General features: G+C 41.0%; 1 protein-coding gene across 2 annotated transcripts; it reads left to right on the top strand.

The window, feature by feature from the left end:
* Positions 1–3,280: 3,280 nt before the first annotated feature.
* Positions 3,281–27,405, top strand: ybey (ybeY metalloendoribonuclease). 2 transcript variants are annotated; one of them, XM_030124049.1, is made up of 5 exons: positions 3,281–3,285; positions 19,714–19,956; positions 20,518–20,649; positions 24,676–24,744; positions 27,067–27,405. In XM_030124049.1, the coding sequence occupies exons 2-5, from the start codon at positions 19,747–19,749 to the stop codon at positions 27,166–27,168; spliced, it is 513 nt and encodes a 170-aa protein (XP_029979909.1). In that variant the 5' UTR covers positions 3,281–3,285; positions 19,714–19,746; the 3' UTR covers positions 27,169–27,405. The 2 variants fall into 2 exon arrangements, with proteins under 2 accessions (XP_029979909.1, XP_029979908.1); XM_030124048.1 differs by lacking the exon at positions 3,281–3,285 and adding an exon at positions 16,644–16,851 and having other exon boundaries at positions 19,742–19,956.
* The last annotated feature ends 274 nt before the right edge of the window (positions 27,406–27,679 follow it).

The following is a 27,679-nucleotide window of genomic DNA, read 5'->3' as shown; positions in this document are numbered from 1 at the left end:
GAGATATTGTGTGTCTAAATCCACTGTCAATTTTTGGTCTGATTAGATAAAACCTTTTGGTTTTGGAGTCAAAATATCAACACATTGAATTGACATGTTACTGCGAGGGTGTGCATTTTCTGTAAACAAACCTGTAAAAATGAATGAAATACTTTGAAATGTCATTAAGGAAGAATGGTGGTTAGGACACAGTTTGTAATAAGTTTGTTCATAATAAAACATGTCTGATAATCCTCTTTTAAAACAAAATCTTAAACAAACGGAGCTGACATGAATAACAGAGTTGCCCACCCATAGTTCAAACCAACAACAGTAACATTTCTGTCAGACTCTGAAACCTTTCAAAACATTTAAAAATGTACAAATGGTTTTTAGTCTCTTTCCTGACACAACTGCTGATATCATATGACTCATTCACTCTTCTTTAGTTTCTTGGTATTTTTGTCACATTCTTTATCAGCACATCATGAAAAAACAGAGTTCTTTGAAGCTCTGCAGGAAGTTGATGTCTTCCTTTTTGTTTCTGCGTTTTTGATCAACAGGAATCGGACACACCTGACCGTCTCTGGAGGCGTTTTGGGGATTTTTCTGACAGCGGTTGTTTTCTTTGTCAGCAAAATCTTTCATTTTTGAATTTCTCTCTTGAATTTGGAGTTCTCCCATTTCATTTCTCTTCGTCCTGACCTCTTTTGTCTGAAACAATAAAAACAAATGACATTCTAATTCACTGTAAAATAACCCATGACCATGTTTCACCTTATGAGAACATGGCCGTAACAGCTCAGTCACACTTCTTTATCAATTAGTTCTATTTTTCAACAAATGAGTATTTATTATTAAAGGTGCGCTATACAACTACTTTGAAATCACAGCACACAGGTGTCAAACATGTGGCCCTGGGGCCAAAACCGGCCCACCAAAGGGTCCAATCCGGCCCCTAGGATGAATTTGTGAAATACAAAAATGACGCTGAAGAGATGAACAGTCAAGGATGTTCAAATCCTTTTAGGTCAGTCCAATCTAAAGTGGATCAGACTAGTAAAATATGATCAGAATAACCTAGAAATAATGAAAACTGCAAATTTTCCTCTTTGTTTTACTGTAAAAAAAGTTAAATTAGAAAAAAAAAAAAAATTTTACAGATTATCCTTTTACAAAATATATGAATATCCTGAACAAATATGAACAATCTGAAATGTCTTTAGAGAAATCTGTGGAATTTGAACAATATTCTGCCTGGTACTAAATCTGTAAGTTGTGATGCACATGTATAAATGATCAACTTAGGCGTAATATTGTTAACATTGCACTTTTTTTCTTCAGAATATTCAGGTTGTTCATGTTATGTTCAAGTACGGTTCATAGGTTTAAACATTTTCATCGTGGAATTTGACTTTTTTCACTCAAAAACACAGAGAAAACTTTGGAGTTGACATTATTTCTCAGTTCTTATCCTATTATTTCTATCATTTTACTGGTCCGGCCCACTTTAGATCAGATTAGGCTGAATGTGGAACTGAACTGAACTGAGTTTGACAGCCCTGTCATAGCATCAAAGTCAGAAGACAGAGGTTTTGATCGAAGGAACAGCAGAACAGGCTTGTCTTTAGAGTTCTGGTGTTCATCAGATCAGTTATGGTGAGAACAAAAACAGAACATTGCCCATCTACAAGTCCAACATTTTGACCAGAATCTGTTGCTGAAAGTGCACCTTTATTTAAAGACATGCATAAATGACAGAATGTGCCTTTAAGAGCCAACACACTGGACAGTTCAGTTCCATAATACCACACTGACAACCCCAATACAAAACAGCACTGGTGTTCCTGTGACAGTAATATGATTCAGCATCCATAATAAATGAGAATATATGTGTTTATATTTAAAAAAAAAAAAAAAAAGGAAAATACCTCAAAATACTCAAATAAGATTTGGAGTATTTGACTGTGTAAGTCACTGTCAACTCTGTTCTCATTAAATTTCATTAAGTTTCTTGACAAACATCTTATAATAAATCCGGGTCAATACGGTTTTAGAACAAAAACTGCCACCGCAATGGCAATAACTGATGCAATAGAAGGAATTATTAATGCACTGGATAAAAAAAAAACATGCAACTGGAATTTTTATCGATCTTAAAAAGCATTTGACACAATCAGTCATTCACTCCTACTCAATAAACTTCAACTATATGGTATCGGGGGGGTTACTGGGGAGTGGCTCAGAAGCTACCTGACAGAAAGGGTGCAGTCTGTACAAATGGGACAATACTCATCAGGATATCTTGGCATTTCTTGTGGTGTCCCCCAAGGGTCTGTTCTGGGACCCAAACTATTCAATGTTTATATTGATGACATATTTAAAGTATCAGAATTGCTTAAACTCATAGTTTTGCAGATGATACGAACATATTCTTCAGTTGTGATAATCATAACAAACTTGTAACTACAGTAAATGAGGAATTAAGTCAACTGAAAAAGTGGATGGATAAGAATCAATTGTCATTAAATTTAAATAAGACTGAGGCAACGATGTTTGGAAACTCTAAAACCAGCTCAGAACCACAGATAATGACTGATGGAATTCAGATTGAAAATGTGGATGAAAACACATTTGTAGGAGTTCTAACAGACAGTAAACTGTCATGGAAAGGCCACGTCACACACATAAAAACTCAAATCTCCAAAAGCCTTTCAATCATAAATAAAGTGAAAACATACCTGATGTAAATGCGCTCTGTACTTTCTGCCCCTTGGTCCTCCCATCCCTCACAGATTGTATTGAAGTGTGGGGAAACGGTTACCAGTGCACCTTTAATCCATGAGTCATATGACAGAAACCATGAGTACGGATCAGACAGAAGGGTGGACTTCTACAACACACTCACACTCTGTTTATTCAGTCCAAACTATTAGAAATCCATGACCTTGTCAAATATTATACAGCAATTATCTTATTTAAAGCATTCAACAAATTACTACCAAGTAATTCACAAAAAAACTGCACAATTCTGGAGAGTTCTCATAATTTGAGAGGTTTTGGAGATTTGGTATTAGCCAGATTTGGAAGCACTGGTAAAGGCTTTTGTGTGTGTGTATGTGGAGTGAAACTGTGGAACAGTCTGGACATCCAACACAAGCAACAGACAAATACGCACCCACTTAAACTGGTCTGGAAACAGATGGTCTGGTCCCAGTACACAGATGGAGGCTCTGAATACTGTTCCATAAATATTCTGTCTTAAATGTTCATGTGTGTTTGTTCCTCATCCAGTTGGTGTGTGTTGTCCTTTACCTTCTGCTGTTGTTCTGACCACCGCTGGGATGGGCTGTTCTTTACCATCAGTGCTGGTGGAGTTCTTTTTTTTTTTCTTCTTCCCATTGTTGGTCTGTAATTATTGCTGTTCTTTACCACTTGTGGTACTACAGTTTTTTCTTTTTACCATTGTTGGTCTGTAATTATTATCATGTAAGTTGACGGTTAACTGTTACCATGGTAACACCACCAGGAATGTACTGTGTTTCTATTTTTTTTTTTACACACATTTTGGTTTTGCAATGTAAATACTGTCAAATAAGTGTATTCTAATTTGGTTTAGGCCTATTTTGTTCTATTTTGTTCACTGTTCTGTCGTGAAGTTAAAAGGCAGGAGTGAGTATTTAAAAGTTATTATGATCAGTTATTTGAAGATTAGAATGGGGGTGGGATTAAAGAAGTTCTTCTTCCCACTCCTTTTCAAGCATAAATGAATTTATTTATTTATTTATTTATTTATTTATTTGAATTTGCATGTATTCTGTGAATGCTCAAAATAAACAACGAAAAATGAAATGAAAAAAATGAAACCATGAACAGAGTTGACATTTTCTTCCATGTTTGACCTGAACTCCATGTACTAGATGAAAATGAGATACCACATGGCATGTCTAAAAATAGAATTTTTATAGTTTTTATCAGATTATTGTTTTTTAAAAGTTTCCTGATTGATTCACTATGATTTAACAATAACAGAGTTGACAAGTAATGAATGTACTATTGGTGTATCCTAAACATTTAGTACAAAATAATGGGAGTAGAAAAATGATGGACCTTAGAGCCTTCAACATGTTTTCTGCCAGAGGAAGTGACATCACAGGATGCAGGTCTCATGTTTTTAGATGAATGCTTTGGAGATTTTTATGGAGTTTTAGAACAGAGATAACAGAGTTGACCAGAACGTATAGACCAGTGTTTTTCAACCTTGGGGTTGGGACCCCACATGGGGTCGCCTGGAATTCAAATGGGGTCGCCTGGAATTTCTAGTAATTGATGGAGAAAACCGAAGAAAACGCCTCTGTAAAGATCTGCTTTTAGGTCAAATATGTGAGTATATTTTTAATTCATTACAATTTTGGTTTTATATGCTTAATATTTGGATCCAATATTCACTTTTAAAGTCTGTGAAAAGGTTCGTTAAGCATCTGTGTGTTATTTATGCAATAAATTATATACATTTTTCAAATCGGATTTTATAGTTTTTGTGTTTTTTTTGTCCTGTTGTGTTTTTATAGTAGGTTAAAGTGAAAAAATAACAGACAGATGATATAGATGAAGTTGTGCTGAAAAAACAGATCCTAAACATGGGTATAGTAAACATTTGTTTATATAGTATATAAAGACAAAATCAAAAGAACTGAAAAACAGACAGAATAGACTCAGACCACTAAGGGTTCAGATGCTGCAGCTCTTTCATAATTCACATTTTCAGTTCTTGTTTGTTCAGGTTTAATTGTCAGCCTTGTAAATCACAGCTGGACTGACTGGACATAACCTGACCAAAGAAAATTCATTTCAGCAAAAAAAATGTCTGTGTTCTGAAAGTCTGGGGTCACCACAAATGTGTGATGGTAAAATGGGGTCAGGAGCCAAAAAAGGTCAGGAACCACTGGTGTAGACAGACAAAAAAAATATTTATTTAATACTGAAATTTCATATCATACAGAAAATAGATATTCTCTGCAATTGATTTTGTTGGTGTTATTAGAGTGAGCACAAAAAATGACAATTATGTTAAATTATTTCATTTTATTCAAGTTCAATGTATGAATCCTGAGCCAAAGACAGTCCGTTTTGGATGGGGTGGGACTTCTTAGGCTAAGATTTTCTGTGTACATTTGGTCAAAAACATACAAAAAAACATTATTATTTGTTAAAGTTCAATTCAATTAGTAGTATTATTAAAAAAACAGATTCAATAAAGATTTATCTGGGGAGAAAAACACAGTGGGTGTATCTGGGAGACGCCAAATGGACCCCCAACTCTGAAATGAGCCCCATCTGAGTGTGGACGGAAACCCAGTGGTTGAAGGAACTCATCTACTGCCACTGAGTCCAACTGGGCTCAGTCCAGCTGCACACTCAGCACCCACAATGCACCAGTGCACCTCGACCAACACCCACAATGCACCAGTGCACCACGACCAACACCCACAATGCACCAGTGCACCAGGACCAACACCCACAATGCACCAGGACCAACACCCACAATGCACAGTGCACCAGGACCAACACCCACAATGCACCAGGACCAACACCCACAGTGCACCAGGACCAACACCCACAATGCACCAGTGCACCAGGACCAACACCCACAATGCACCAGGACCAACACCCACAATGCACCAGGACCAACACCCAAAATGCACAGTGCACCAGGACCAACACCCACAATGCACCAGTGCACCAGGACAGACCAGCTGAATCCCATTATTATGGTGGGTCTGTTTCTGAGGCTCTGTCCGTCACACGCCACATTCACATCTGGGGACTTTCCAGGTGTCGGATCCAAAATGTCAGCGTCAGCGTCTGTGAGTGACTCTGTTCAGTGTTGAACGGGTCAGCGCTCGGTCACACTGAGCCCAGACCACAGGAACAGGTCAAAGGTCAAACACCACTCTATCTTGTGTTTAGTGACTTTGTTTATTCCTAACTTTACTTTTAATAGCTTGGTTTTCGTTACAGTTTTCCACAAAATAAAGGCAATATTTGAACAATTTCAACAAAGTACTACACTGTAAAAAAAAAAAAAAAAAAAAAGTGTTATTCCAGCAGCAGGGGCGCCAAAAAAATATTTTAAAATAACGGAAAATAACCATCTCATAAAAATACAGTAATTTTCCATAATTCAAATACAGTTTTTTGCCCTAACTTTACATGAGATTTTGCTTTTTTTTTTTTTTTTACTTTTTAATGTTTAATAAAGAATATTTACATGTATTAAAACAATCCAATTCCCTATAAATATATATATAAATAATTTTCAGTGAGACTCAGTTGTCCAATCCACTGATAAAAACTGTATTTGGACAGTTTATCAGTGCTTATACATGTTATACATTCACAAAAATACATTTATTCAACAGTTTTGTTGTGAAACCTCCTGTAATTACACAAGATATTTGTCAATGAACAAACCAGTCTGGTTCAACTGACAGAACTAATACTTCTGTTACGATTAATTGTCAGTTTTAATATATATTTATGTATGTATTTATTTATTTATTTCCCAGTATGAAACTTTAAATTAACAGTTTAATCTCATAAATAAAAAAGAAATATTTGTGAAATTATGATATATTTGTAAATGTATTTTAATTGGATTTTTCTGTGAAAAAAGAAAAACTTTCTCTTAAAAAATGGAAATTTTATGTTTATTCACAGTTAGTTTTTTTTGTGTTATTTTCCATTTGACATGTCAAATCTGTTTTTGTCATTTCATTGATATTTTCCTGTATCTGAAAACTACAGGAAACATCTGTCAAATAAACAGTGAAAATTCTGTTCAGTGTCAGATGTTTTGTTCAGTGTACTTGTAGGTGTTTCCATTGCAGAGTGTTTGTCTTCTGCTGTGTGGTTCTAGTCCAGTTCCATCCCCACATGTTGGAATTGTCCTCAAATACTGTCCAGTTCTAGTCAGACACTGGTTTAAGGAAGATGGAGGCTCACAGTTTGATGCCAAACCTCCACGGTGTTGGAACAGATGTGTGAAATGCACTACATGTGTTTTATGACCCTTTTGTGCTCTGCTTCTGTATCTAAACATCTGAAAAAACCACCTCATGAGAGGTGAGAAAAATGCTGCTGTTTCCGTTCCCTGTTTCCTGTTGCACAGTTGACATTTAGTGCATTTGTATGTATGTGTGTATTCAGTTCCAGGACAGTGTGTATTAGCATTAGTTCCAAAGAACAAGATACATGCACCAGATTTAGCACAAAAGCTCATTTCCATCTGTTGTCATGGAAACGACCAACACAACAAACGTCACTGAGATGACACAGTCCTAATGAACTGGAAGAAAAGAGTTCAACAGGACAGATCTAGAAAAGTCTACCAGGGGGACAGGGGTCTACCAGGGGGACAGGGGGGTCTACCAGGGGGTTTACCAGGGGGACAGGGGTCTACCAGGGGGACAGGGGTCTACCAGGGGGTTTACCAGGGGGACAGGGGTCTACCAGGGGGACAGGGGGTCTACCAGGGGGTTTACCAGGGGGACAGGGGTCTACCAGGGGGACAGGGGGTCTACCAGGGGGACAGGGGGTCTACCAGGGGGGTTACCAGGGGGACAGGGGTCTACCAGGGGGACAGGGGGGTCTACCAGGGGGACAGGGGGTCTACCAGGGGGACAGGGGGTCTACCAGGGGGTTTACCAGGGGGACAGGGGTCTACCAGGGGGACAGGGGGTCTACCAGGGGGACAGGGGGTCTACCAGGGGGACAGGGGTCTACCAGGGGGACAGGGGGTCTACCAGGGGGTTTACCAGGGGGACAGGGGTCTACCAGGGGGACAGGGGTCTACCAGGGGGACAGGGGTCTACCAGGAGGACAGGGTCTACCAGGAGGACAGGGTCTACCAGGGGGACAGGGGTCTACCAGGGGGACAGGGGGTTCTACCAGGGGGTTACCAGGGGGACAGGGGTCTACCAGGGGGACAGGGGTCTACCAGGGGGACAGGGGTCTACCAGGGGGACAGGGGTCTACCAGGGGGACAGGGGGTCTACCAGGGGGACAGGGGGTCTACCAGGGGGTTTACCAGGGGGACTGGGGTCTACCAGGGGGACAGGGGTCTACCAGGAGGACAGGGTCTACCAGGGGGACAGGGGTCTACCAGGAGGACAGGGTCTACCAGGGGGACAGGGGTCTACCAGGGGGACAGGGGTCTACCAGGGGGACAGGGGGTCTACCAGGGGGTTTACCAGGGGGACAGGGGTCTACCAGGGGGACAGGGGGTCTACCAGGGGGACAGGGGGTCTACCAGGGGGTTTACCAGGAGGACAGGGGTCTACCAGGGGGACAGGGGGTCTACCAGGGGGACAGGGGGTCTACCAGGGGGACAGGGGGTCTACCAGGGGGACAGGGGTCTACCAGGGGGACAGGGGGTCTACCAGGGGGTTTACCAGGGGGACAGGGGTCTACCAGGGGGACAGGGGTCTACCAGGGGGACAGGGGTCTACCAGGAGGACAGGGTCTACCAGGGGGACAGGGGTCTACCAGGGGGACAGGGGTCTACCAGGGGGACAGGGGGTCTACCAGGGGGACAGGGGTCTACCAGGAGGACAGGGTCTACCAGGGGGACAGGGGTCTACCAGGAGGACAGGGTCTACCAGGGGGACAGGGGTCTACCAGGGGGACAGGGGTCTACCATCAGGACAGGGGTCTACCAGGGGGACAGGGGGTCTACCAGGAGGATAAGGGTCTACCAGGGGGACAGGGGGTCTACCAGGGGGACAGGGGTCTACCAGGGGGACAGGGGGTCTACCAGGGGGACAGGGGTCTACCAGGGGGACAGGGGGTCTACCAGGGGGACAGGGGTCTACCAGGGGGACAGGGGGTCTACCAGGAGGATAAGGGTCTACCAGGGGGACAGGGGGTCTACCATCAGGACAGGGGTCTACCAGGGGGACAGGGGGTCTACCAGGAGGATAAGGGTCTACCAGGGGGGCAGGGGTCTACCATGTGACATCACTGTGGCCTGGACTGTCCTCCACAATGTGGACTGAGGAAGGAGAGGGAGGGATCCCAGTAAACAGTACTGGTTTCTGGGTGTTGGTGCAGAAGGCTTCGTTAGTGCGTCCACTCTTCTGTCTACGTCAGTTCTGTCAAAGTCATTTTAGTTCAGTTCCACATTCAGCTGAATTTAATCTGCAGTGGGCCCAACCAGTAAAAACAATCACAGAATAATATAGAAATGATGTCAACTCCAAACTTTTCTCTGTATTTTACGGTGAAAAAAATTAAAATGAATCAATGAAAATGTTTCCATCTACAAACTGTCCTTTCAAACAATGTGAATAACATGAACAAACTGAAAAAATCAGTGTAATTTGAACACTGTTCTGCCTCAGTTTATCATTTCCACATGTTCATTATAACTTACAGATCACAGTGGATCTACAAACACACAAAACATTTAATATCAGACAGAATATTATTAAAATTGCACTTACTTCTCTTTAGACATTTCAGGTTGTTCATATTTGTTCAGATTATTCACATTATTTCTGAAATTACACTTTGTTTTAGTGTAAACACATGAAAATATTTACATTTACAAACAGAAAAATGTGGAGTTGTGAGTATTTATAGATTATTATGACAGTATTTTACTGATCTGACCCACTGGAGACTGAACTGGTCTGAATGTGGAACCTGAACTAAAAGGATTGTTAATTTCTTAATACAGGGTGACACAAAAAAACCGGAACTTTTAAACAATCCAATAAAACCAAGAGTGATGGAAGAAAAATATTTTATTCATAGTAATTGAATTGAGTAATTGGGGGGTCTAAAACTTTACGGATTGGACCGAAATTTTTTGGGAGTCACTAATATATAAGAGATTAACTGGACAAATTATGGGCTGGATCGGTAAAGAAGTCCCAAAAATGGGACGCCCTAAGAGAGTTGCTGATAAACTCACTGGTTGCCTGTTGTCTGGTCAAACTCCTGCTGAATGTTTGCGTCTGAACCTCCTGGACAAACCATGGTGGAGTTTTACAGTTTACTGTCATCATGTGGATTCACCTACTGACAGATTTACTGTCAACTACTGCATCTGTTCTTGTAAAAGGGCGGGGCACACAGACGACTCTGACCAATCAGAGGTCTGCAGTGTTTACACAGTGTCACCTTTAGTCCCCAGTCCTGGAACCTCAGCGGAGGTGAGACCAAAAAACTAGTACTGGGTACCAGATTCCAGGTCCTGGAAACACAAAAGGCCAAGTCGAGTCGAGTCGAGTCGAGTCGAGTCGGTACCACGTAGTGGAAACGCGGCACAAGTGTATAAATTCCACAGTCCAGGCTGTGGAACTCATTTTAGTTGCGGTTCCACATACAGACCAATCTGACCTACAGTCACTTTGTACTGGAATGGAAGGTATTGTTCTGTGTTGTCCTTAAAGTAGTAAATGTTTATTTTAGTTCTTGACATGTGCTATATTGTAGTGCAGGGCTGTCAAACTCATTTTAGTTAGGGGCCACATACAGCCTGATATGATATAAAGTGGGCCAGACCAGTAAAAGAATAGCATAAAAACCTGTAAATAATGACAACTCAGAATTTTTGTCTTTGTTTTAGTGCAAAAAAACCCACATTAAATTATGAAAATACTTACTTACATAATTGAAAAAATTAAAATTCCGTAATGAAAATGTTCACATCTATGAATTGTACTCAAACGTAACATCTACAAATACACAAAACATTAAATAACAGGGAGAATATTATTAAAATTCCACATACTTCTCTTAAGACATTTTAGATATTCACATTTTTTGTAAAAGGCTAGTCTGTAAATGTAAATATTCTTGTGTAATTTTACCTTTTTTTTTTGACACAAAAACAAAGAGAAAATTAAAATTCCGTATGGAAAATGTTTACACCTATGAATTGTACTCAAACATAACAAATATTGAACAACCTGAAAATTCTTTAGTAAAATAAGTGCAATGTTAAGAATATTACACCTTAGTTTATCATTTATACAAGTGAATCACAACGTACAGATCACAGTGGATCTACAAATACACAAAACATTAAATAACAGGGAGAATATTGTTAAAATTCCACATACTTCTCTTAAGACATTTTAGATATTCACATTTTTTTTGTAAAAGGCTAGTCTGTAAATGTAAATATTCTTGTGTAATTTTACTTTTTTTACACAAAAACAAAGAGAAAAAATTACAGTTTTCATTATTTATAGGTTATTATAGCAGTATTTTACTGGCCTGATCATTTTTAGATTGAATTGACCTAAAATTATTTGAACATCCTTGATTGTTCATATCTTCAGTGTAAGTTTTGCATTTCACAAATTCATCCCAAGGGCCGGACTGGACCATTTGGCGGGCCAGATTTGGCCCCCGGGCCACATGTTTGACACCTGTGTTGTAGTGTATTGAACTGGACTGCACTTATTCCACTGTATTGTACGGATCTGTTATTTTTTATTATGTGGGGACTGTGGATGAAAATGAGCATTGGCGCTAACTCTGGCATATTTACATGTTTATATCGAAATGGAATGTATAAATGTGTTCATTCATGTGCACTGTCCCGTCTAAATAAAGATATATACTGTACACACATACAGTAAAATAACAGCTGAATAACCGACAAAAAGAATGACTCCATGTTTTCTTCTTGCTTTGATGTGAGAAAAGTAAGATTACACTATGTCTATAAATAATACAAACTTCAATTTTTTTGGTTTTTGTTTTAGTGCAAAAAATAACATTGAATTATGGAAATATTTCCATTTCCAAACTCTCCTGTACCAATAAAATGTGAATAACCTGAACAAATCTGACCAACCTGAAATGTCTGTATTAAATTCAGTCCAGTTTGAACTCTTTTCTTCCTGTTCCTCAGTGTTTAGTGTCTTTGTAGATCTGATCCAGAATGCACATGGACTAATGAGAAGTTACTACTCAAAAATCACCCAAATTCACCCAAAAATGACCCTAAAACCACCTAAAAGATTACTCAAAAACCACCTAAAAAACACCGAAAAACACCTAAAAACCACCCAAAAACCTCCTAAAAATCACCCAAAAAACACCTAAAAACCACTCAAAAAACATCTAAAAATCACCCCAAAACCATCAAAAAACCACCCAAAAACCATCTAAAAACCACCCAAAAAACACCTAAAAAACACTCAAAAACATCTAAAAATCACCCAAAAAACACCTAAAAACCACTCAAAAAACATCTAAAAACCACCCATAAACCATCTAAAAACCACCCAAAAAACACCTAAAAAAACACTCAAAAACCATCTAAAAACCACCCAAAAACCATCTAAAAACCACCCAAAAACCATCTAAAAACCACCCAAAAACTGTCAAAAATCACCCAAAAACCATCTAAAAACCACCCAAAAAACACCTAAAAAACACTCAAAAAACATCTAAAAATCACCCAAAAACCATCTAAAAACCACCCAAAAACCATCTAAAAACCACCCAAAAAAACACCTAAAAAACACTCAAAAACCATCTAAAAACCACCCAAAAAACACCTAAAAAACACTCAAAAACCATCTAAAAACCACCCAAAAAACAAAAAAACACTCAAAAACCATCTAAAAACCACCCAAGAAAACACCTAAAAACACTCAAAAACCATCTAAAAACCACCCAAAAAACAAAAAAACACTCAAAAACCATCTAAAAACCACCCAAAAAACACCTAAAAAACACTCAAAAACCGTCTAAAAATCACCCAAAAACCATCTAAAAACCACCCAAAAACCATGTAAAAAACACCCAAAAAAAAACCCACCTAAAAATCACCCAAAAAACACCAAAAAAACCACCTGAAAACCATCTAAAATTCACCCAAAAACCATCTAAAAACCACCCAAAAAACACCAAAAAACCATCTAAAAACCACCCAAAAACCATGTAAAAAACACCCCAAAAAAACCCACCTAAAAATCACCCAAAAAACACCAAAAAAAACACCTGAAAACCATCTAAAATTCACCCAAAAACCATCTAAAAACCACCCAAAAAACACCAAAAAACCATCTAAAAACCACCCAAAAACCATGTAAAAAACACCCAAAAAAACACCTAAAAATCACCCAAAAAACACCAAAAAACCACCTGAAAACCATCTAAAATTCACCCAAAAACCATCTAAAAACCACCCAAAAAACACCCAAAAACCATCTAAAAACCACCCAAAAACCATGTAGAAAACACCCAAAAAAAACACCTAAAAATCACCCAAAAAACACCAAAAAACCACCTGAAAACCATCTAAAATTCACCCAAAAACCATCTAAAAACCACCCAAAAAACACCCAAAAACCATCTAAAAACCACCCAAAAACCATGTAGAAAACACCCAAAAAAAACACCTAAAAATCACCCAAAAAACACCAAAAAACCACCTGAAAACCATCTAAAATTCACCCAAAAACCATGTAGAAAACACCCAAAAAAAACACCTAAAAATCACCCAAAAAACACCAAAAAACCACCTGAAAACCATCTAAAATTCACCCAAAAACCATCTAAAAACCACCCAAAAAACACCCAAAAACCATCTAAAAACCACCCAAAAACCATGTAGAAAACACCCAAAAAAAACACCTAAAAATCACCCAAAAAACACCAAAAAACCACCTGAAAACCATCTAAAATTCACCCAAAAATCACCCAAAAAACACCAAAAAACCACCTGAAAACCATCTAAAATTCACCCAAAAACCATCTAAAAACCACCCAAAAAACACCAAAAAACCATCTAAAAACCACCCAAAAAACACCTAAAAAACACTCAAAAACCATCTAAAAACCACCCAAAAAACACCTAAAAAACACTCAAAAACCATCTAAAAACCACCCAAAAAACACCTAAAAAACACTCAAAAACCGTCTAAAAATCACCCAAAAACCATCTAAAAACCACCCAAAAACCATGTAAAAAACACCCAAAAAAACACCTAAAAATCACCCAAAAAACACCAAAAAACCACCTGAAAACCATCTAAAATTCACCCAAAAAACACTCAAAAACCGTCTAAAATTCACCCAAAAACCATCTAAAAACCACCCAAAAATCACCCAAAAACTATCTAAAAACCACCTAAAAACCACCAAAAAACCATCTAAAAACCACCTAAAAACCACCAAAAAACCATCTAAAAACCACCTAAAAACCACCAAAAAACCACTGGACTCTGGGCCGGTTCACTTCTGGTGTGAATAGAACCGACCTCGAACCGAACCAAACCAAGGAATCTTGCACCTTTTTGTTCTTGACGAGCCGCCGTAGCCTCTGGAAGTAGCCGAGGTTTACGGTGTTCAGAGCGAACAGCAGCAGACATGAGCTGTGGACAGACGAGGACCAACGAGGACACTGAATGGACCACTGACATCTGGTCACATGTCCACGTTATGAAACTGGCTCCGACTGAGCTGTTCTTGAGTGTTAACATTATTTTCGTAAATTTGTTTCAGTAAAAATACAATTTATATTCTGAAAATGCTAACTGTACGTAGGAGCACCACGTCTATTTTCATCAACACCGGTCGTCTCTGATTGACCCCGCCCCTGACTTTTCTGTCCAATGCCAGCGCAGTTCATCACATGCGTGCTTCTGTTCACGCATTTTGGTCCACTAGCAAAAAGTGGAATGAGAATGCGATCCGACCCAAAAGAAAAAAATAAAGTTCACATTTGATCCGAATCAAATAAGCGGACCAAAGGACTTTCCAGGTGTGACTACAGCCTGAAAGTGGAACTGAACTAAAATGAGTTTGACAGCCCTGAACTAAAACAACACAATCCAGGAAAATACAAGAGAACAGCTGGAGAAGAACTGTCCACTGGAGTGAGCGCTGTGCATGAAAGGGTTCAAATACCTACAACCCTAACCTGAACACACTGAAGTACAGGACTTTACTGTAAATAAAGTTATTATTATTATGATTATTATTATTAGTAGTAGTAGTAGTAGTAGTAGTATATGTTATTATTCTATGTTATTCTGTTATTATTTGACTGGTCCAGCCCAGTTGAATGTGGAACCTGAAAGAACATGAGTGGGAGAGCCCTGGACTAAACCACAGGTGACAAACATGCGGCCCGGGGGCCAAAACTGGCCCCCCGAAGGCTCCAGTCCGGCCCTGGGATGAATTTGTGAAATGCAAAAATTACACTGAACATATGAACAATCAAGGATGATCAGTCTAAAGTGGGTCAGACCAGTAAAATACTATCATAATAACCTATAAAGAATGAAAAAAAGCTAATTTTTTCTTTATTTTTAGTGTCAAAAAAGTAAAGTTACACAAAAATGTTGACATTTACAGACTGTGTAGTATTTGAACAATATTCTGTCTATTATCAAATGTTTCTTGTATTTGTAGATCCACTGTGATCTGTCAGTTGGGATGCACATGTATAAATGATAAACTGAGGTAATATTGTTAAAATTACACTTATTTTTCTTAAGAATTTTCAGGTTGTTCATATTTGTTCATGTTACGTTCAAGTACGGTTCGTAGATGTAAATGTTAATTACGGCATTTTACTTTTTTCATTCAAAAACACAGAGAAAACTTTGGAGTTGATATTTTTTCTAAGTTCATATCCTATTATTCACATTTTTTTTTTTTTTTGCAAAATTATACTTTGTTTCAGTGTAAATACATGAAAATATTTGCATTTACAAACAGAAAAACTTGGAGTTGTCATTATTTCTATGTTATTCTGACAGTATTTGACTGGTCTGGCCCACTGCAGAACTCATTAGGCTGTAGGCGTATGGAAGTAAATCTGTTTCATCAGATTTTGAATTATAAAAGCCATTGAATTTCTAGCGCTGAATTTTTTTTTTTTTGCATTGAAATTAAATATCTGATTTTTTTTGTCTCTGAATTCAACTATGTTCATAAATTTAGAATAAAAAAAATCCAGATGCAAAAAATTCAGATCACACATCTGGAACACCAAGGATAAGCAATCGATTCTATCTCAAGTCGAAACGACAGCCAATCAATCGAGTTATGTTAGGTTGGTCATGTGATGCCGATGCAGACAATGAGCGCGGATGTGTGATCTGAATTTTTTGCATCTGAATTTTTTTTATTCTAAATTTATGAACATAGTTGTATTCAGAGACCAAAAAATTCAGGTACTTAATTTCAGTGCAAAAAAAAAAATTCAGATGCTTAATTTTGGTGCAAAAAAATTCAGTGCAAGAAATGTAATAGTATTTATAATTCAAAATCTCATGAAACAGATTTACTTCCATACTTATCCTTGATGTCCCAGATGTGCGACCGGAATTTTTTTTTTATTCTAAATTTATGAACATAGTTGAATTCAGACACAAAAATATTCAAATACTTAATTCCGGTACAAAAAAAATTCAGTGCTAGAAATGTGATAGCATTTATAATTCAAAATGTGATGGAACAGACTGACCTCCATACAGGTGAGTTAGACAGGCCTGTCCTGAACCCTGGTGCTGCCCACTCTGGTCCAGCAGGTGGCGGTGTTCACCTGTTAAGGCTGGCTGTGATCCGCCAATTAAAAGGAGAGAAGAAGAAGAAGACTACTTCCGGTCCGCCGCTCATAGTCGTCCCCGTGCCGCTGCTGTCTCTGCTTCATTGTGCCGTGTCTTTGCCTTCCTTCGGTGGAAACAGTCGGTCAGCCGTTCGCCGGTACCGGAGGATGGTGTCACCTTGTCCGGTCTCGTGCTTCACCGGTTCGACTCAGTATCGGTCAAATACCGGATAAGTGAGCCCCGGGTTCGGCAGCAGGTGTCGGCTTTGAGGACTGCAGTGGTTTGGGTTTGTGTTTGTTTTTCTGTTCCTATGCACAGCTGATGTTCCTGCAGGTGAAACAATGTGAACAACACGAACAAACGGAAAGAGTCGGTGTCATTTGAACACTCTTCTGCCTCAGGTTATCATTTCCACATGTTCATTAGAACGGACAGATCACAGTGGATCTGCAAACACACACAACATTTAAGAACAGACAGAATATGGTTAAAGTTGGACTGACTTCTCCTAAAATATTTCAAGTTGTTCATATTTGTTTGGATTATTCACATTTTTGGTGAAATTATGCTTTGTTTTAGTGTAAATACAGGGTGAGGAAGCAAAATGTACAATATTTTGAGGCAGGGATTGAAAGACAGTGTATGACCAATTAGTTTATTGAAAGTCATGAGAATTTATTTGCCACAAGAAAATGTCCATAATAGAAAATGTTTTTATTCTATGTGTCCTCCTTCTTTCTCAATAACTGCCTTCACACGCTTCCTGAAACTTGCACAAGTGTTCCTCAAATATTGGGGTGACAACTTCTCCCATTCTTCTTTAATAGTATCTTCCAGACTTTCTGGTAATAGTTTTGCTCATAGTCATTCTCTTCTTTCCATTATAAACAGTCTTTATGGACACTCCAACTATTTCTGAAATCTCCTTTGGTGTGACGAGTGCATTCAGCAAATCACACACTCTTTGACGTTTGCTTTCCTGATTACTCATATGGGCAAAAGTTTGTGAAAAGGTATGGATAATAGTGTTAGGTATGATTATGACATCAGTATATGTTTGGGTTCAAAACAACTGACGTAGTGCCTGCTGAGAAAAAACAACTAAATGTTCAGTGTACATTTTGCTTCCCCACCCTGTACATGAAAATATTTACATTTACAAACAGAAAAATGTGGAGTTGTGAGTATTTATAGGTTATTATGATAGAATTTGACTGGTCTGACCCACTGCAGACTGAACTGGTCTGAATGTGGAACCTGAACTAGTGATGTGACGTTCACAAATGAATCGAATCTTTTGAACGGCTCTTTGAAATGAGCGACGGGAACCCAGTCTTTGTAAAGAGCCGTTCATTTTTTTTAAGGAGGGAGTGTCCGGTTGCCTGTCAGTTTGGCATCACTGGGGAGGGACTGGCTTTCTATACAGAGTAGAAGTGAGAGAACTCCTGATGTGGAATCATTTGGATATTGACATTACGGATATCAGGTATTTTACAATGTTACTTTAAGTATTTTATTTGCACTACAGTTTTTTAGGTATTTCAGTTCTGGAACTGCAGTGATTCATCATTGTTGTGTTTTGTGCAGTTTTTTCCGTATGTTTCCACACATTTATTGTTCTTGTTTTGAGGAGACTAAAATGTTCTTTCATCACAAAATGTTTGATTTCCTTCTTCATTTTTTTTCTAGTCCACAGAATGGACTGGGATGTTTTTGGTCCAGTTCCATCATTTGTCTAATGTCACCTCTCATGTCATGGATTTAACCCACACATTTGAACTAACGAGTCTTTTTTATGGTAAGATAATATTTACTGCCGCGCCAATTAAACACCTTTAAAATGTCATGTCAGTCATCACATGGAGCCTATTTAGTCATTCAAACACTGGTGTTTCAAAAGAATGCAAAAAACATAACAGAGCCAGTCTGGTGAACGACTCTTTTCAGTGAACGACTCCTGATTGAAAGACTCCCTTCAAAGAGACGGAAGTCCCGTCACTAACCTGAACTAAAAGGATTGTTAATTTCTTATTACTAGTGAAATTGTACCTGTGTAGTAATTGTACAATAGCGCCCTTCCATGGTGCAACAGCGGCATTGCACCCAAACACCCATGTTTGCAACATTGGTCGGACATTGATGGGACAAACACCAGGGCGGGGCCAAAACATTCATTATATAGTCGGATCTATTTTTGCATTTCACAAATTCATCCCAGGGCCCAGACTGGACCCTTTGGTGGGCCAGATTTGGCCCCTGGGCCGCATGTGTGACACCTGTGATCTACATCATGCAGGTTTAGCAGCTGGTGTCGTCTTTGGAGGACTGCTGTGGTTTGGGTTTGTTTGTTTTTTTTCTGTTGGTATTAGTGATGGGACTTTCATCTCTTTGAAGGGAGCCGTTCAATCAGGAGTCGTTCACTGAAAAGAGTCGTTCAACAGACTGGCTCTGTTATGTTTTTTGCATTCTTTTGAAACACCAATGTTTTAATGACTAAATAGGCTCCATGTGATGATTGACATGACATTTTAAAGGTTTTTATTTGGCGTGGCAGTAAATATTATCTTACCGTACAAAAGAATGGTTAGTTCAAATGTGTGGGTTAAATCCATGACATGAGAGGTGACATTAGACAAATGATGGAACTGGACCAAAAACATCCCAGTACATCCTGTGGACTAGTCTGTAGAATAAAAATGAAGAAGAAAATCAAACATTTTCTGATGAAAGAACATTTAATTCCCTTCAAAACAAGAACAATAAATGTGTGGAAACATACGGAAAATTTGCACAAAACACAACAGTGATGAATCACTGCAGTTACTGAAATACCTGAACTGTAGTGACATTCTCAGAACTAGAACAGTCTGTGTGTGAACAGACAGAAAAATGCACAGAACACAAAAGCCGTTTATCATTGCAATGACTTAAATACCTGAACAACTGTAGTGCATTTTTCCTCAGAACAAGAACAATAAATGTGTGTAAACATATGGAAAAAAATGCACAAAACACAACAGTGATTAACCACTGTTATTAATCAAAAAAAAAAAAAAAAGAACGGCTCTTTACAAAGACTCGATTCCCATCGTTCATTTCAAAGAGCCGTTCAAAAGATTCGATTCGTTCATGAACGTCGCATCACCAGTTGGTACACACAGCTGATGTTCCTGCAGGTGTGATGGGGGTCCTCCTGCGGAACCTCCAGAGGGCGGTGCCTCTGCGTCGTGCGCGCCTGCGGAAGGACGTGGACACTCTGAGACAGATCGTGGGCATCCAGAAGTTCGACCTGGGCCTGATCTGTGTGGACAACCGAAGGATGCAGCAGATCAACCACATGTACCGCAAGAAGAACAGCCCCACAGATGTGCTGTCATTCCCCTTCTATGAGGTGAGGGAGGGAGGGGAGAGAGGTGTGAGAGGGGAGGGGAGGGAAGGGAGGGGAGGGAGGGGAGGGAGGGGAGAGTGGTGAGGGAGGGGAGGGGAGGGAGGGGAGGAGGATCGATACAAGTGATGAATGCAGGGAGCATTGATTAGATCAGGGTGTGAAATATGCCCGCCCCACCATTAGCTGAATGTGGAACTGAACTCATGGCTTTGACGGCCCTGCTCTGTGACATCCCAGTGGAACTTCTCCAGATCTGCTGCAGAATGTTCTGGACAGACGCTGAACAAACACACTTTTAGTTGAACTCCAGTTTTCATGAGCTGAACTCAAACACCTCAGACGTTTGAATGTTCACTGAAGGCCTGTTTTTATTAAACATGTGTCTGAACCAGGGTCTGTGAGCCCAGACCCCCCCCCCCCCCTAGGCTAACTGAACCCTGTCCTGACGTCTGATCTACTGGACACAGTCAAACTCCTTTCATTACTGTCCATGTTCTTCATTGAATCCAGCGCCTCCTTTCACTCCACCGTGTGCATTCATTGTGTTTTTTTTTGTTTTTTCAGGATATCCGACCGGGGAAGCTGCCGAGTCCTGTGCACAGAGACGAGCTGAACCTGGGAGACATTTTCCTGGGGGTGGAGTTTGTCATGAAGCAGTGTCAGGACGAATCCACAGACCTGCACGGAGCTCTGACTGTGAGTCCTGGATGTACCCGGGTCACACACCAAACCCCCAGACCTCGGGCGTCCCATTTTTGGGACTTCTTTTCTGATCCAGCTCTTAATTTGACCAGTTAATCTCATATATTAGTAACTCCCAAAAAAAATTTCAGCCCAATCTGTAAAGCAGGGGTGTCAAACATGCGGCCCACGGGCCAACTCCAGTCCGCCAAAGGGTCCAGTCCAGCCCACGGGATGAACTTGGATAGTGTAAAAATTACACCAAAAATATATCCAACCAAGAGTGTTGAACTAGTTTTCGTTCAGGTTCCACATACAGACTATTGTGATCTCAAATAAAATAATCACATAATAACCTATAAATAATGACTCCAAATTTTCTTCTTGGTTTAATGTGGAAAAAGTATCATGTTATGCCGATGAATAATGACAACTTAAACATTTTCTCCTTGTTATAGTGCAAAAACTAACATTAAATCATGAAAATATTTACATGAACAAATTATACCTTAACAATAAAATGAGAACAACCTGAGATGTCTAAAGAAAGTTGAGTGCAATTTTAACAATATTCTGCTTATTACTAAATGTTTTGTGCCTTTATAGAACTGATCTGTAATGCACATGTATACAACGAGGCATAATATTGTTAAAATTGCACTTAATTTTCTTAAGAAATTTCATTTTTTTCAGATAATTCTCATCTTTTTTGTTTGGGTAGTTTGTAAATGTAAATATTTTCATAATTTAATGTTTTTGATTTGTTTTGTTTTGTTTCTTTTGCACTAAAACAAAGAGAAAAAACAGGAGTTGTCATTATTTATGAGTTATTATGCTAGTATTGTTTTGGTCCGGCCCACTTAAGGTTAAACTGGGCTGAATGTGGCCCCTGAAATACAGACCCCCCCCACTGCCATCTTTAGGGTGCCCATTAGCCCAGTGGACAGTCAGAACCAGGATTCGAACTGCAGACCCTTTGGTCATTGGATGACCCGCTCTACCAACTGAACCACAGCTGCCCCCCCTTGTCTGGAAACAACTGTGGTCCCTGCTGAAGTGCAGAAAAGGGAGGGTACCAGATGGGTCCTGTAGGATCACATGTTCTGCAGTGAAACCGCCCTGAGTGCAGATCTGTCACATCAGACTGGGACAGAAAGAAATGAACGAAGTCTTTATTTGGAACATGTAGACAGTCAAATCAAAACAAAAATCAACCCAGAAAATATAAGAACAGATACATAAATGACTGATAAGCAAACAAACAACTAAGGAAATAAATAAAAGTAATAGTAAATAATAATAATAATAATAATAATAATAATAATAACATAAATAAAACAAATGAAATGAAATTATACATGCTCAAAAAGCAGTAGGAAGAAGTAAAAACTTATGTACCCCTACCCCCAATTTCTATCTCTTCTGATCATTACATAGCAATTATTATTTTGTATGAATATTGATATAATAATAATAATAATAATAGTAGTATAACAATATTGGCAAAAACATGATTTTACTCATTTTTCAGTGTCAAATGACCTTGTCTAAAATCATGTGACCTTTGACCTGTACATGATTTGAGACCTTCATAAACGACAGTAGCATCCCCCAAAACCTCTAATAGGACATTTACATGAGCAGATATGGCAGAACTAACCCACAAATGTAGGATATTCCACTGAAAAATGGGTTTTCTGCACTGGGCTGACAGGCACCCTAAAGATGGAGGGGTGTGTGTGTGTGTGTGTGTGTGGGGGGGTCTAAACTGTATGGATTGGGACGAAATTTTTTTTTTGGGAGTTACTAATATATCAGAGATTAACTGGACAAATTAAGAGTTTGATCGGAAAAGAAGTCCCAAAAATGGGACGCCCTACCCAGACCCCCCCCATTTAAACACATGTGTGTGAAGTCCAAACAGAGCATAAGTGATCCTCCATCAGACTAATGCAGTTCTACTGACACCTGCCCACATCTGCCCCACACCTGCCCACATCTGCCCCACACCTGCCCACACCTGCCCCACACCTGCCCCACACCTGCCCACATCTGCCCCACACCTGCCCACATCGGCCCAACACTGCCCACACCTGCCCACATCTGCCCCACACCTGCCCACATCTGCCCCACACCTGCCCACATCGGCCCAACACTGCCCACACCTACCCACATCTGCCCAACACTGCCCACACCTACCCACATCTGCCCAACACTGCCCACACCTGCCCTCATCATGCATGCCTAAGTTCAGCTCAGATTTAGGCCAAAGCTGGACTCAATCACTCAAAAGACTCAGTTTGCAGGTTCAGAAGAAGGCTTCTATTTTGAAAACTCAGAGATCGACTAACTTTGCATTATGGACTTTTAGGAAGTCACATGACCTTTCATTTAGTTGACCTTGGATGACCTACAAAGGTCAAACGCAAGGTCATGATTTACAAGATACTCTGTTTTCACCCAGAGGTGGGTCACAGGTGGGTCACAGGTGGGTCATCTCCTCGTTGTGTGTTCCGTCTTCAGTTCATTCAGACCTGTGGTCCTTCTGATCTCAGTTGGATTTCCTGTCTCACCTTTGAGGGCTGAATGTTGTGTTGCTTCATCTTCATGCAGGTCAACACTCGCACTTGAGTTTAACAGCTGACTCTCCTCCAGCAGTGGTTCCCCTGATGGGTTCTCCCTGGTGGGTTCCCCCTGGTGGTTCCACCCCTGGTGGGTTCCCCCCTGGTGGGTTCCCCCTGGTGGGTCCCCTCTGGTGGGTCCCCTCTGGTGGGTCCCCTGGTGGGTTCTCCCTGGTGGTTCCCCCCTGGTGGGTTCCCCCTGGTGGTTCCCCCTGGTGGGTTCTCCCTGGTGGTTCCCCCCCTGGTGGTTCCCCCCTGGTGGTTCCCCCTGGTGGGTTCCCCCTGGTGGTTCCCCCTGGTGGTTCCCCCTGGTGGTTCCCCCTGGTGGGTTCTCCCTGGTGGTTCCCCCCCTGGTGGTTCCCCCCTGGTGGTTCCCCCTGGTGGGTTCCCCCTGGTGGTTCCCCCTGGTGGGTCCCCCCTGGTGGTTCCCCCTGGTGGTTCCCCCTGGTGGTTCCACCCTGGTGGGTTCTCCCTGGTGGTTCCCCCCTGGTGGTTCCACCCTGGTGGGTTCTCCCTGGTGGTTCCCCCCTGGTGGGTTCCCCCTGGTGGGTTCTCCCTGGTGGTTCCCCCCTGGTGGTTCCCCCCTGGTGGTTCCCCCCTGGTGGTTCCCCCCTGGTGGGTTCCCCCTGGTGGTTCCACCCTGGTGGTTCCCCCTGGTGGGTTCTCCCTGGTGGTTCCACCCTGGTGGGTTCTCCCTGGTGGTTCCCCCCCTGGTGGTTCCCCCCTGGTGGGTTCCCCCTGGTGGTTCCACCCTGGTGGGTTCTCCCTGGTGGTTCCCCCCTGGTGGTTCCCCCCTGGTGGTTCCACCCTGGTGCGTTCTCCCTGGTGGTTCCACCCTGGTGGGTTCTCCCTGGTGGTTCCCCCCTGGTGGTTCCACCCTGGTGGGTTCTCCCTGGTGGTTCCACCCTGGTGGGTTCTCCCTGGTGGTTCCCCCCTGGTGGTTCCCCCCTGGTGGGTTCTCCCTGGTGGTTCCCCCCTGGTGGGTTCCCCCTGGTGGTTTCCCCCTGGTGGGTTCTCCCTGGTGGTTCCCCCCTGGTGGGTTCCCCCTGGTGGGTCCCCCCTGGTGGGTTCCCCCTGGTGGTTCCACCCTGGTGGTTCCACCCTGGTGGTTCCCCCTGGTGGGTTCTCCCTGGTGGTTCCACCCTGGTGGGTTCTCCCTGGTGGTTCCCCCCTGGTGGGTTCCCCCTGATGGGTCCCCCCCTGGTGGTTCCCCCCCTGGTGGTTCCACCCTGGTGGGTTCTCCCTGGTGGTTCCCCCCCTGGTGGTTCCCCCCCTGGTGGTTCCCCCCTGGTGGGTTCCCCCTGATGGGTCCCCTGGTGGGTTGGGGCTCGTTCCTGCTGCTCTGTGGGTGTGGTTCTGCTCTCTCATTGGACCGTTGGAGGGTCTGGGCTAACTCAGACCTGACCTTTGTGTGTTCCAGGTGGTCACGGCTCACGGCATCTGTCACCTGCTGGGCTACCGCCACGAGACTCCAGACGAGTGGGTTGAGGTGATGCACGTTTACTCATTTTCCAAACGCTGGACCCAGGTAGCTCAGATAAACCCGTTTGGGGTGGCTGCTCATAATCCAAACTGCTTGGAGGTGAACCACAGTCCTACAGTTAAAGCCTGATGGGTCTGACACAGAGGACGCCGGTCTGAACACATCTGTGAAAAACTGACATTCAAACACCTGAAGGGAAAACTGAAGTCGGCATTTGAGCCTTTAAACCACAGGGGTCAAACATGCGGCCCGGGGGCCAAATCCGGCCCAGCAAAGGGTCCGATCTGAGCCGCAGGATGGATGTGTGAAATACAAAAATTACACTGAAGATATGAACAGTGGAGGATGTCCACATCATTTTAATTCAGATTCCACAGACAGACCATTTAGATATCCAGTGGGTCAGAACCAGTCAAATACGATCATATTAAACCTATAAACAATGAAAACAGCTCATTTTCTCTTTGTTTTAGTGTAAAAAAGTAAAATTACTTGAAAATTTTTATATTAAAAAAACTGTTATTCTACAAAAAATGTGAATAACCTGAAATATCTTAAGATAAGTAAATGCAGTTGTACCGATATTCTGCCTGTTATTAAATGTTTGGTGTATTTGTATTTGTAATGGAAGCTGTGATGCACATGTGTAAAAGATAAACTGATAATCTGAGGCAGAATAGTGTTAAAATTGCACTTGTTTTTCTTAAGACGTTTCCAGTTGTTGATGTTATTCAGAATTTTGTAGATGTAAACGTGATCATAATTTCATTGGACTTTTTTCACTGTTATTATTTTCCTGCTCCGGCCCACTGCAGATCAGACTGGGCTGAATGTGGAACTGAACTAACAGGAGTTTGACAGGCCTGCTTTAAACCAACTGGAACACTGGACTCGGAGTCTGTTTCCATGACAACAACAGTCCCAGAACTAGGGCTGTGTATCAGCAAGAATCTGGTGATACAAGTCACAATACTCGGATCATGATACGATATATCATGATACTGTTAAAAAGGCAATTTTTTGTTTGTTTCTTTTTTTTAAATGATTATTTCCTTGAAGAATTGAATTCCATCATAAATCTGCACAAATCCTAAACACATTTGTATTTGATCCCAACAGGATCTAATGTTCTATCAGCAAATGTTCCGACTGTGTTCAAACTGAAACTCTGTTTTACACACATTCCAGTTTCAGATCCTGTTCAAGTGTTCAGATTCTATTAGTTCACAACTAACATCAGAACAGGATTTGAGTTCAATCCAAACAAAGGAACCAACATTATTGAATAAAAGAGTGTGAAATAAGAAGAAATAAAATAGAAACATAAAAGAAAAACAAAAATGAACCCCAACAATATCTGCATTTGAATAAATACTTTAAAATATCCATACAGTACTTTTTAATATCCATACAGTATTGTGAAATGAAATATCATGATATATTGCAGAACTGATATTTTCTAACAGTCCGACCCATAACTGTTAATAGTCACATGTGATGCCTTTACAGTCATTTCAGAAATGCGATAATCGGAAACCCCGGTTTCGACGCTTCAGTCAATTATTGGATTTCTTTCGTTCGTACGTACGTAGTGACGTCGAATCCAACTTCCTGTTCTTGTCCATTTTCTGTGCCTTTCATAGTTTTCCACATGTTCAGATGGAACTGAACTAAATAAACCACATGAACCTGTTTACACACAGGAAGACGTGGGAGGACTGGGACTAATCTGATTGTAATCTGATTACTGCGGTTATCGGATCAAACTCATCAGATTAGACTGTTTATTAGTGGTCGATCAATAATCCTCTGATAACTGCACAAATCACATCATGATAGGAGAGTTAGTGTGGACGGAAATGAGCTGAGAGAGAGAGAGAGAGAGAGAGAGGGAGAGGGGGAGAGAGAGAGAGAGAGAGAGAGGCGGTCCAAGAGCAGAGAGAGTGAGTCTATTTATTCATTTATCTCTCTCTGGAAAAGAAACTAAACCACTTCAGTCTTCATCTATAAAATGCTGAAACAGTTTCCATCAGGTTCCATCTTTAATGCACATGTTTATGTTTGATGTTCACATGTGAATATTTGAAGGTTTCTGCAAAAGAAAGTACATTGTGCCGATTATTTTGTGTTTTTTCCAAAATACAACGTGGTTAAATAATTTCAGTGTGTATTAGTACTTTTTGAACATTTTGAGCACATTTCAACAATACTGCGATAATAAAGATAACCATGATAATTGTAGTCACAATAACCATGATGTGAAATGTTCCTGTGGTTCCATCCCTGGTCCTGACCGTTCAACTCCACTGTGTGTCTGTGTCCTTCCAGATGCTGCAGATGGAGCGTTACATTCTGAGTGAGTTCAACAGGCTGACGGGCCGACAGCTGGAGCCGCTGACCAAGAAATGCAGCCAGGATACAGGACTGTGACCGCACATTTACACCACGAACGCACTGGACCGCACATTTACACCACGAACGCACTGGACCGCACATGGATACGACCTCTGCACTTCAGCTGAAACCTCATCACTACAGATCAGGATCTTGTACAAAGAAAAGAAAAATCAATCAGCGCCCCCCGAACATTCAGTCTGTTGAAAATACTTGTTTTTAATTTGTAAAACAGAAGTTGTGAAATTCAATAAAATGAGCTGCCGTATTTTTCCACTGTCGTCCGACAACAGTGGATTCAGCCGAAATGAAGGAAGAGGGTGTGAAGAATAAAAACAGGGTGTGTAAAAAAATAAATAAATAAAAACAGGGTGTAAAGAATAAAAACTGTAATATTCTGCTGTCATCAATAGGCCCTTTCCCACCAAAAGGCCCAGGAACTTATTTACCAGGAACTTTTTGGGGTAAAAGAGTTCCTGGTAACTATGTTTCCACTGCACCCCAAAGTTCAGGATAATTTCTTCAAATCAGGTTGATGATGTATGAG

This window comes from Sphaeramia orbicularis, chromosome 21 (genome assembly GCF_902148855.1).
Source record: "Sphaeramia orbicularis chromosome 21, fSphaOr1.1, whole genome shotgun sequence".
NCBI lineage: Eukaryota > Metazoa > Chordata > Actinopteri > Kurtiformes > Apogonidae > Sphaeramia > Sphaeramia orbicularis.
The sequence above is the reverse complement of the archived record's forward strand: the minus strand, read 5'-3'. Positions and strand labels throughout refer to the sequence as shown.